This window comes from Ostrinia furnacalis, unplaced genomic scaffold (assembly GCF_004193835.3).
Source record: "Ostrinia furnacalis isolate ACB-3 unplaced genomic scaffold, ASM419383v2 OfSCF3544, whole genome shotgun sequence".
NCBI classification, from domain to species: domain Eukaryota; kingdom Metazoa; phylum Arthropoda; class Insecta; order Lepidoptera; family Crambidae; genus Ostrinia; species Ostrinia furnacalis.
Genome location: NW_021133783.1, coordinates 345323 through 356870, shown reverse-complemented (window position 1 = coordinate 356870; position 11548 = coordinate 345323). Strand labels below are relative to the sequence as shown.

Below are 11548 nucleotides of genomic sequence, written 5' to 3'. Positions count from 1 at the left end.
TGAGCGGACACGCGGCGGGAAAACTACATTTTTTGCTACGTCATCACGGCTAGTGGAAGTTTGATACGATTTCGATTGAGACGGTCCCGGCTCGCTCGTATTAACATCAATCGACTGCAATACTTTGTTAGGTTGAAACGGACGCATAACTGTCTTGTGAGTACTTTGTAATGGTTCTACATTTGTAAATCCCCGAGTCGGTTCACTCGCGTCGACGGCATGGATCAGTTCAACCGGGTCAGCGACCGCTACGCCCCGCGTGGGCCCGGCAGGTGCTACGGCCCAGCTGCTAGGCCCCGCTAAGCCCCACGTGGGCCCATCATTGAGGTCGGCAGGCACACCCCGGCTGCTAGGCCCCGCGGAGTTGACAACGCCCCGTATGCACCTCGTACTGAAGTCAGCAGGCGCTACGCCCCGGCTGCTAGGCCCCGCGGGGTCGACGACAGTAGCGCCCCGCGTGGGCCCCGCACTAAAGTCGGCAGGTGCTACGGCTTGGTTGCTAGGCCCCGCTGCGCCTCGCGTGGGCCCGGCACTGTGGCTCGCAGGTGCTACGGCTCGGTTGCTAGGCCCCGCGGAGTCGACGACGGTAGCGCCCCGCGTGGGCCCCGCACTTAAGTCGGCAGGTGCTACGGCTTGGTTGCTAGGCCCCGCTGCGCCTCGCGTGGGCCCGGCACTGTGGCTCGCAGGTGCTACGGCTCGGTTGCTAGGCCCCGCGGAGTCGACGACGGTAGCGCCCCGCGTGGGCCCCGCACTTAAGTCGGCAGGTGCTACGGCTTGGTTGCTAGGCCCCGCTGCGCCCCGCGTGGGTCTCACACTGTGGCTCGCAGGTGCTACGGCCCAGTTGCTAGGCCCCGCGGAGTCAACGACGGTAGCGGCCCGCGTGGGTCCCACACTGTGGCTCGCAGGTGCTACGGCCCGGGTGCTAGGCCGCGCGGGCCCGGCAGGCGCGTTGGCCCGGCTGCCTGGCCCCGCGACTGCAGCGGGCGGGCACTAGCTGGCGACGTGCTGCGGCGCGCGGAGGGGCGCGGGCGGCGCGGGGTCGCCGAAGCTGCCGCGTAAGGAGTCCTCCATGAGCCGGCACAGCTTGTCGCGGTCCGCCTGGAAAATGTATGTGATGCTTTAATTACGTTGACATAACACCGGTGATCGATTGACAAACTTTTTACGAACTTTCGCAAAGCTAATCAAAACAACTGTAATAAATAAAATTTATACCTCAGGTACACTACTCGCGAACTTGGCTGAAAGTCACTAATGAGTCTGCATCATAGTTGCGACAAAAGTGCTACAAACGTTGTAGCCTTACCTTATGCTGATAATCAATGGCGCGACTGAACATTAGCTCCACGAAAGTTAGCGCGACAGAACGAATCGCAGTAAGATCGCCCGACATGTTGTCTGTTTTGCGCCCGAGTCAAAGAGCCCAAAACGTGGCAAAATTTCAAGACACTATACGACTCGGGCAACTGCGGTACTTCACCAAAGGAGTAATGTAACTGATGTAAAGTTTACAGAAAAAATACAAACTTTGTGTAGAAGAAAGGAAACCCCGACGGTCAACTCAAAAATAATCTTGGCAATTTTTTACGTACTCACTAATGAGCGCGTAAAAAAGTGACATTAAATGTATGACGTATTGTACAGCGCCCCTAGCGGAAACGTTCAAGAACTAAATTTTCATACATATTTTTAACGCGCTTACTAGTGAGGACGTTTGATATAAACTCACACTCAGCCCACTGTAAAGAAAGTATGTTGTCAGATAGAAAATACACTGGTCTTCACAAAAATCGACCCTCCCGCGACAAGGACTTTCAAACGTATGCATTCCCACTTCCCATAAATGTTGGCACCATTTGAAAGCCTAGTTCTAAAGTTCATTTAATTAAAGGAAAGGTTTTTACCCAAAAATGTGTCTTTAGAAGGATCCAGAGTCACTTCTTCAAAAAATAGGTAGTTACGCTTGAGCCAACATTTATGGTTTTAATACTGTTAAGTTGAGATTAATCGCTATCCATCTGTTGAAGAGGACACGTGAGATTATTATTTGGTTTTATAACCATAAAAATTGGTCTAATTGTTCCAAGGGGTGAGCCCAAAGTTAGGTCTTTTTTCAAGTCACATTTATTGTACGAGTATATTATGTTAATCGTTTATTAAGAAATTAAATGTGTTTTTCTTTCTGGATATTTATTGGGCATTCAAATGACACCAATATTTTTGGGGCACCATGATTGTGTCAGTAGAAACGAGCTTTTCTGTAAAACGTAGGTTGGCCGATTTTTGTGATGACCAATATACACTCAACATCAAATACACCTTCCGCGACGCGAACTTTAATAAATATCCTAAAAGAAAAACACATTTAATTTCTTAATAAATGATTAACATATACCATAAATATGACCTGAAAAAAGACCTCAGTTTAAGCTCACCTCTGGTATCAATTAGACCAAATTTTATGGTTATAAAACTAAATAAAGATCTCACGTGTCCTCTTTAACAGATGGATAGCGATTAATCCCAACTTGACAGTTTTATAGCCATAAAAGTTGGCTCAAGCTTAATTACCTATTTTTTGAAGAAGTGACTGTGGATCCTTCTAAAAACACATTTTTGGGGTAAAACCTTTCCTTTAATGAAATCAAGTTTAGAACTAGGCTTTCAAATGGAACCAATGTTGGTGGGAAGTGGGGATGCATACGTTTGAGAAGTGCTTGTTGCGGGAGGTGCGATTTATTGGATGCCGAGTGTAGTTAGATTCCATACCTCGTGTATGAAGCCGAGCTGCACCAGCTCCCGTGCCAGCGCGTGCGCAGAGTCGCGGCGCGTGACGGCGCACGTCAGCTGCCGGTTCATCTTGTCGTCCATGCGCAGCAGGATCGTCATCTGCGGGTGAGGAGTGCACGGTGAGCGAGCGAGAAAGGTAGATAACGAGTTAGGTCCATAAAGTCTTGTTCGCACTAGTCCAGTTATTTAGTTGAGCTTTAGTAACTAAACTAATTGCTACTGACCAAAAAACCGTTCGCATTTTAGTCCAATACAGTTTACAAGTAATTAGTGGTTTTTATATGAACTCTACTAAATCGCCCGGTTCGGACTCCGGGGAGAAAGTGAGCAGGGACGCGTGCGGGTGCTACTCGCCTGTCAAAATGGAACAAAATGGATTGGCTCCACAAAACGATTTAGTAACCTACTAGACTAAATTTTAGGTGTTTCGACACGTTTAGCTACTAAATTACTCACCACTCGCTTAAATTACTCGACTAATACGAATTAACCTTTCAAAATCAAAAATCAAAATCAAAAATATTTTATTTAATTTAGACCACAGGTGGCATTTGTGTGCGCGTAAAAATATTGTAAATAATAAAAAAGAAAAGGTAGCCCTTATGGGGCACTTTACATGTCTCCTTATCTTTTGGACCCTACCAGCGCTTCGAGACAAACATATGGTAAGTGCTGAGAAGAAACGCCGGAACAAATAAGAATAAGATAGATAACGAATTCCGAGCTTCCATGAAATGGGGAGACGAGAGAAGAAGGCGAGACCTCACTCAGTGTGGATATGGCTTATTAGGATTCTGCCAGCACAACGCCCATAACAACCCAATCCAATCCGAACTCAAACCTGGACGTGGCGGGTGCGGACGTTTCTAATGGCTTAGTCTGCGCGTATTGTTCACAGTGATATTATATCGTCTGTTAGGTTTTGATTTGCTTGTCGAAGCGCGGCACTGTGAACGTTAAACGTCAAGATCTAAGCGCCCGCGCCCGCTCCAGGTAGTCTGATTGAGGCCTAAGATATCTGTATTGATAGTCACCAATATAATTTCGAGTAATGTGTAAGGTTCGTTTTTCATTAAAGCAGATATCAACAATTTCGTCTTTTTGTTATTCTTCAGTGGAAACGGTTGAGCAAAGCTCCACGCCTCTTTGGTTTGTTTTTTATGTGACAGGAGGCAAACGAGCAGACGGAACACCTGATGATAAGTGATTACCGTCGCCCATAGACACCCGTAGACCCAGGTGGAAGTAACTTGTTCACTATGCCACTTGTCTCTGCACACATAGCCTCGTCTCTGTTTCGGTGGAAGTCCAGGTCGCGCGGCGGCGGGTCGGCGGCGGTCGTGCTACACTACACACTGACCAGCAGGTCGGGCGGCTGGTGGTGGTGCGGCGGCGGCTGGAGGCTGCACATCATGTTGACGACGCGGCGGGTCTCGAGGTCGCGCGGCGGCGGGTCGGCGGCGGTCGTGCTACACTACACACTGACCAGCAGGTCGGGCGGCTGGTGGTGGTGCGGCGGCGGCTGGAGGCTGCACATCATGTTGACGACGCGGCGGGTCTCGAGGTCGCGCGGCGGCGGGTCGGCGGCGGTCGTGCTACACTACACACTGACCAGCAGGTCGGGCGGCTGGTGGTGGTGCGGCGGCGGCTGGAGGCTGCACATCATGTTGACGACGCGGCGGGTCTCGAGGTCGCGCGGCGGCGGGTCGGCGGCGGTCGTGCTACACTACACACTGACCAGCAGGTCGGGCGGCTGGTGGTGGTGCGGCGGCGGCTGGAGGCTGCACATCATGTTGACGACGCGGCGGGTCTCGAGGTCGCGCGGCGGCGGGTCGGCGGCGGTCGTGCTACACTACACACTGACCAGCAGGTCGGGCGGCTGGTGGTGGTGCGGCGGCGGCTGGAGGCTGCACATCATGTTGACGACGCGGCGGGTCTCGAGGTCGCGCGGCGGCGGGTCGGCGGCGGTCGTGCTACACTACACACTGACCAGCAGGTCGGGCGGCTGGTGGTGGTGCGGCGGCGGCTGGAGGCTGCACATCATGTTGACGACGCGGCGGGTCTCGAGGTCGCGCGGCGGCGGGTCGGCGGCGGTCGTGCTACACTACACACTGACCAGCAGGTCGGGCGGCTGGTGGTGGTGCGGCGGCGGCTGGAGGCTGCACATCATGTTGACGACGCGGCGGGTCTCGAGGTCGCGCGGCGGCGGGTCGGCGGCGGGCGCGGCGGGCGCGGCTTCGAGCGGGGACGCGGCCCGCCCGCCGACGCCGCGGCCCACGCCGCAGCCGTATGCCGTCAGCGGGTAGATGCCGTATCTGGAACGTTACAGCATAACATTACACTCAGAATTAAGCAATAAAGACCGGAGTCTCTTGCTAAACCATCAAGCACTTAAGGACCGCCCACACTAGCGTGTTTTGAGCGTCCTCGTTAAAACAGCGCCCGCACAGCGTCGACGAGACGCTGGCTGTCGAGTTGACAACACTTAAATAATAATAAAAAATAAAGTCCTTTATTGCTTCTTCAAAATACTTATTCTAGTTACAATAATGTTGATTGATTGACATAATATTATAAGGAAGCAATTGGAGGTGGCTCAGCTAATGCTTCCTGAAAAATACTCAGGCTGCGCTGATTTTCAGCCACTCCCATTTCTCTATAAGTCTTATGCGAGAATTGGATATTGAGGGCTAATTTAACAAGTGACAATAAAAAAAAACAAGGATTTTAACTAAATTTGCGTTTTGTCTGCACAATTGTGTTGTGTGATTGTGTTTGAAATGTGAGTGTGTTATGTGTGTAAAAGTAAGTTGATGTGTGTTATGTGTGTGAAAGTGAGTGTGTGTGTTTAATGTGTGTAAATGCTTTTCTAGAAATAGTTTTTCAGGGGCAGTGATTTCCAGTATCCATGATATAAGTTTTCCGCAGCCAGCTGTTTTCTCAATAAGGCTGCTTTGTATTTGACTTTGAAGGTTTGAGTACTCATCCTAACCTTCTTGGGAGGTGGCAGAATGTTCCAAATGCTGGCTGCTCGATACCTAAAGGATCCTCGAAACCGCGCGGAATTATGTTGGGGTATTTTCAAGAGGTTAATTGTCTTCATGCGTAAACTTCTTTCAGTCTTATCTTTGGCCCATGCGAGTTTCTCAAAAAGGTATTCAGGTTTTTAAAGGATAATGTCTTTCGATCCCTTTAAGGGAAACCCCTTAACATGCTAATATACAAAGGCTTGGTTTCTATAATAAAACACTACAACAATATCAATTTAAATGCAACTCATATGATTGAGAGAGCCAAAGACGTTAATAAAACAAAATGTAGTATACACTACAAATTAAAGCCCAAGTAGTAAAGGCCAAGTTTAAAGACTTGGAAGTCATCGCAAAGGTAGCAGGAAGGCGCTGGATTCAGGCCGCTACCAACAGGTTAATATTGAAATCATTGGGTGGGCCTATGTTCAGCAGTTGGCGTCCTATGGCTGAAATGATGATGATATAAAAACCAGATTTTTCCTAGCGGAAAATAGAGATCAGAATTGTAATCAGAAAAAGTAGAGACGTTCTGTTATCCAGCAGTGTAGATGGTTCAGAGAGACACTCACTTGACGTCCTCGACGAATTTCTCCAGCTTCTCCGCGTGCGGCGGCAGGTCGCGCGCGGCCAGCTCCACGCGCTCGCCGCCGCGCGCGCACCACGCCAGCGCCTCGCCGCTGCCGCCGCCCGCCACCTCGTCCGTTATCGTCTCCGATATGTTCGCTAAGGGGACATCGAATCAAACCTTTTATTCAAGCCCTTTCCAGCGGGGTTACTCCGAAAAACGTAATCCGAAGTTACGATATTGCCATCCCTCTCACAAAGAGATACCAGCATGAGCGACGGTAACAGATAGACACGAAACTACGTAAACAGCGTTTCGGAGTAGCCCCCCAGGGCGCTTATACACGTCCTGAATATAGCTTGCTATACCACTACTTCAGTACAACAAACAGACTGATGCTGATATAGTGGATAGAGGTGGAGAAAAGAAAGTCAGCACCAAATCACAATTCATATACACGGGATCCAACATCAATAACAAGTAAAAAGTACACAGTCTTTAAATTTTGATCCTTCGAGCCAGATCTAGGCCGCATACGCAGAAGTCTGTACTTCATTGGAAATGCGTGTGTTTATAAAGGTGCCAATTTGAAGCCGACTACACACAGCAGCACGACAGTATGTATTCCTACAGACGATGGGTTATTAGTAATGGAATGGAATATTCCATAGAGATATAATCGTTTGCTGCTGATGCTGTGAGTGAGTAGCTTCAAACTAGTACCTTTACACTTTTATGTCACTATAATTAAGCTATCCACTGTGTGGAACAGAAATCGCGAGCCTTTGGTCCTGGTCCTCAATTTCTTCAGTTAAAATTTCAAACATTACTAAAGTATCAAACACTACTATTCGGTTGTGTGGCATTGCTGAAATTCCACCATACGTGGAAAGTTTACATAAAAAAATATTGCTACCATAAAAAATAATTATTATTTAAAAATATTACATCATATCAATGTAAAGTAACGACTGCGTGATCACTTTCACTCAACATTAAAGTGTGCAAATCAGTGACAGATTACCCGCACGTTTACCGCAACTTAAAATGTCGTAAATACAGTGGATTTATCGCCAACTGCGTGTATGTTACGAGTAAAAACGATTACATGAAATAATTTAATCATGGACAATTAATTTTTCCATCCGATTACAAGTTAAATCAAATTATGAATATTATACGAGTATCACGTAAAAAAGGTGTAGAAACAAATGAAGCAACTTTTAGCCTACGCGCAGACCACCGATTTTCATTTGGCCGATAGTTGGTTCGGGCTGTTGATCAGTATGGAGATTTGTATGAAAGTGCGCACAATAGTACACCGATTTGGTATCGGCCAATTCTTTATACAAATTAGAGTCGAGCCTAACTATCGGCAACAACTAAAAGTCGGTGGTTTACGCCTAGGCTAAAATATAGGATCTTAATTCTTCTTTTTTTTTTTTTTAAAGATTATTACCAATTTGTATTGCCCAAATTACTAATAGTCCCATTAGCCCCTCGTGTTAAGCTAAATAAGCTTGTGTTACGAGTGGGCTCACCACAATAGTCGAGCGGCGGTGGGATTCGAACCCGCGTTCCTCGTATCTCGAGTCGGCCACTCCGACCCCTTCACCGTTCGGCTATCGTGGCTATAAAGTTCAAATTCAGTTGAAGTAAAGTGTGATTAATGTCTCACCAGTGGTGTTGACGAGTGTATGCGCCGCCAGCAGCTTCAGCGAGTGCACCTCGAACAGCAGCGGGTGGAAGAGCAGCTCGCGCGCCGTGGGCCGCTGCGCCGGGTCTTTGTTAATGCACCTGCAAGCACCGCCCGCCGGTTAGCGCCCGCCGGTTAGCGCCCGCCCGCGACTCACACACAGCACGGTCACAGGGTTGCCAGGTGTCCGGATAAAGCCGGACATAGTTAGGCTTTTTGATTGCGTGTCCGGCCAATTTAACCGATGTCCGGCCTGTCCGGCTTTTTATTTGGCTGCCGCGCCAGGCGAAAGTCGAGCCACAGAATAAGGCACGCACGCATCAGGACGTTAGGCAACCGATGATGATAGTACTCACTCGTGAGCTCACTAATTGTCGCATGTCCGGCTTTTAGGGTAAAATGTCCGGCCAAATTAAGCACACAGTCCGGCTTTTGTGTTTTTGGACCTGGCAACCCTTACAAGTCACAGCCACAGTCAACTCACCCGCACCACTTACCTGGCGGTGAGACGCCACAAACCTGCTCAAAAGTACCTGTATATGAAATCCTTCTGTCTCGGCTCCTCCAAGGATTCGACCGTTCGCACGATGTGCTCCTCCGTGACGTGGCTGCCCGAGTCTCCGTTCCCCTGAATCTCTAGAGCGGCGGTCTCCAGAGCGCACATTCCGAACGAGTAGATATCCATCGCTGGTGTCACCATTTGCGATGCTGATTCGAGGGAAACAAAATTGGAATAAATACGTATAGTGATGCTTCTCCTGCTAAGATCCTGGTACGCAGCTCTCGCTTTTTCTACACTGAGCAAAAAATGGCACCGATTAATCGTTTGAAAGTGTTGCAGAAAAAGCTAGAGGTAATGCAAGAATCCAAGCAGAAGAAACCGTAAGTTTTGCGGAGGGGCCGAGTGCTGGGTGTACTTACATCCGTATTCCGGGGCGATAAGGTGCATGTTGCGCATGTTCTCGCGGCAGGTCTTGACGTGGTGGTGGATGGCATCGGGCGCGACGGAGCCGATCTTCACGAGACCGTTGTGCTGGATGAAGATGGTGTCGCACGTCAGGTTGCCGTGCACGATGGGCGGCACGCAACCGTGCAGGTAGCTGTCGGACGCATTCAAACAAACCGTGACCTACTTGATTTTATCGAGAGTCAAGTCATTTTTGAAATAACTAACGAGTATGTTATACAAGCTTAAAAATAACTGTCGCATACAGATTTAATACAACATATAAAAATAAAAGACGTGGATTAGGGACAATGCAATTTTCATGGGGCAAAGAAAAAAAAATCTGTATGCGACAGTTATTGTGACCTGTGTGCTTACCATGAGTTTACGTTAGGTGTGCTCGCTAGCGACTGCGTAAAAAAATGACATTTTAATGTATGACATATTGTGCAGCGCCCCTAGCGGCTACTTTCAAGAAATAAAATCTTCATAGAAATTTTTGACATACTCGCTAGCGAGCACACCTAACGTAAACTCATGGTAATCGCACTGAACGTATATTATTAAAAACATCCGTACAAAAACACACTTGCTCATAATCCTGAGATAAAGACAATGAGGTATTACTGTTAGAAGACCTTATTCCTTTGCAGGATTGCCAGTTTCTACTGGTCTCACCTGAGCGCTGACAAGATCTGCGTGCACCACCGCTTCCACGCCTGCAGCGGCAGCCGCTTCACGTTGCGCTTCGTCCGCTTCAGGAACTGCTTTAGCGAGCCGCATGACATATACTCCGTTATGAATATCACCTGGAATGTATAAATTATTGCTTTTAAAACCAATTGTAAAGAAAATTTTATAGAAAACTTTCGGGTCTTCATCGAGAGCCAAATCAGCCGCGCCCACGCTGAAAACAAAGACGGTTATTTATGATTAAATATTCCTACCAAGGAATTTAAGGATTCTATCGTTGCAAAACCTGTTGAACAAAAATAGATTTTAATTAGGTGTTAGTGAATGGGATCATAGCTTCATTAAATTACAAGACAATTAGGACTTCAGTTGATTAAGCTATTAATAGAAGATGGAAAATGAACAACACTTTATTTTCATATTAAAATACATAGCTCTAACTACATTGGCATAAAATATACGAGTAAAACAAATCACGAAATGAGAAAAAGAGAGAAGACAGTTTGTGAAAAATATGAAATGAGCTGGTTATTAGAATAGTATAATGGTGTTAGAGAACTAGCTATTTATTATTTAAAAAAATAATGGTGTAAACTCACCCTCGGCTTGTCATTGTGTGTGTCGGTCCAGTACCGGTGGAACTTGACGATGTTGGGGTGCTCGAGCCTCGTGAGGTTGTCGAACACCATCTGAATCTTGTCCTCTTGAGCCTTGAAGTTCTTCCGCTCCGAGAACTGCACCTCGTTCCACACCACCTCCACGCCTTCTTCCGTGTCCATGGCCAGGTGCGCGCAGTCGATGCCCGGCACATCGCGTTGCTCTACCTGGAATACAAAATAATCGGAATTTTAATCGCTGTTGACTGCAGTATGGTTACTTAGTAAGAGGTTTGAAGCTAGACGATCCGTGTAAATGTGAACAGTCATATAAATTATACTGCCACTGGCATATCCGTCACTTCGTACGGACCGAGAAAACAAGATGGTCCGTCTAAGTGGGGACGGGCTCGATGTAAGAAGGTATGTGACTGATTGCGCTCTCCCGAGATTCGGCAGGATTAGTGGAGGGATTGTTACTCTTAGAAGCGGTATCGCACTATAACCGATCCGAATCTAGAAAACTAGCTAGAGAAAACGTAAACTACCATACAAATAGTACTACTAAAGTAATCCATACCATATTTTCACGGATTCAGATCGGATATAATACGAAGCCGCTCAAATAATTTTTGTTAGGCGAGCTTACATTCAGCGGTGAACGTTTTTAGCCTGGAAATAAAGGATCGACCTAAAATGATTAAATCAGACAATTTACGTAACAAATCCAATCAGAATCGGAATGAGGACCGTAAATAAACACAATAAATGGGTTTATAGCTCATCAAAGAATCCGTAAACGTTCTCCCTCCCCTAATCCGTTCATTACTTCTGTCGTGACCATTAATGTTATCAATACAATCTTTTTGTTTGAAGCCAATACTGGAGCAATGATTGTATGTATAATGCAAAAGCGAGTACAACTAATGACTTGTGGCAACGTCCTTGACTGAATTCCAATTTAATTTATGTATGGATTCATCAAGCTCCGGAGAACACGTGCCGATAAGACGGCGGAATAGTTTCATAATTTAATTACGATAACTTAAGTTCAGACATAATTCTGTTAATACCTGGGGATGTTGTCAGAGAAATTAGAACAATGACGCATTGTGTTCACATTAAACAATTCGGAGAAGATTCGCTAGCACGAATTGTAGTCTTGAATTAATTGAAATTTGTCAGCATTTTATTTATTTATTTATTAGGTATATACTACAGTTGACAATC

At 47.0% G+C, this 11548-nt stretch overlaps 1 protein-coding gene across 1 annotated transcript; it reads right to left on the bottom strand.

Moving 5' to 3' along the window:
- Positions 1 to 576: 576 nt before the first annotated feature.
- Positions 577 to 10671, bottom strand: LOC114357917 (nuclear receptor-binding protein homolog). Its single transcript, XM_028311720.1, has 10 exons — positions 10660 to 10671; positions 10322 to 10546; positions 9708 to 9838; positions 9005 to 9183; positions 8617 to 8791; positions 8066 to 8184; positions 6392 to 6545; positions 4907 to 5105; positions 2770 to 2889; positions 577 to 1098 (listed from the first exon to the last, which is right to left on the bottom strand). Exons 1-10 carry the CDS (start codon positions 10669 to 10671, stop codon positions 991 to 993), a joined length of 1422 nt encoding a protein of 473 aa, XP_028167521.1. The 3' UTR covers positions 577 to 990.
- Between the last annotated feature and the right edge of the window lie 877 nt (positions 10672 to 11548).

What these genes read in the sequence shown, in the direction of transcription:
- LOC114357917 (XM_028311720.1), bottom strand. An exon ending in CACACAATGACAAGCCGAGG is followed by an intron (nt 9,839 to 10,321) that starts GTGAGTTTACAC and finishes TATACATTCCAG; the next exon opens with GTGATATTCATAACGGAGTA. An exon ending in AGCTCGGCTTCATACACGAG is followed by an intron (nt 1,099 to 2,769) that starts GTATGGAATCTA and finishes TACATTTTCCAG; the next exon opens with GCGGACCGCGACAAGCTGTG.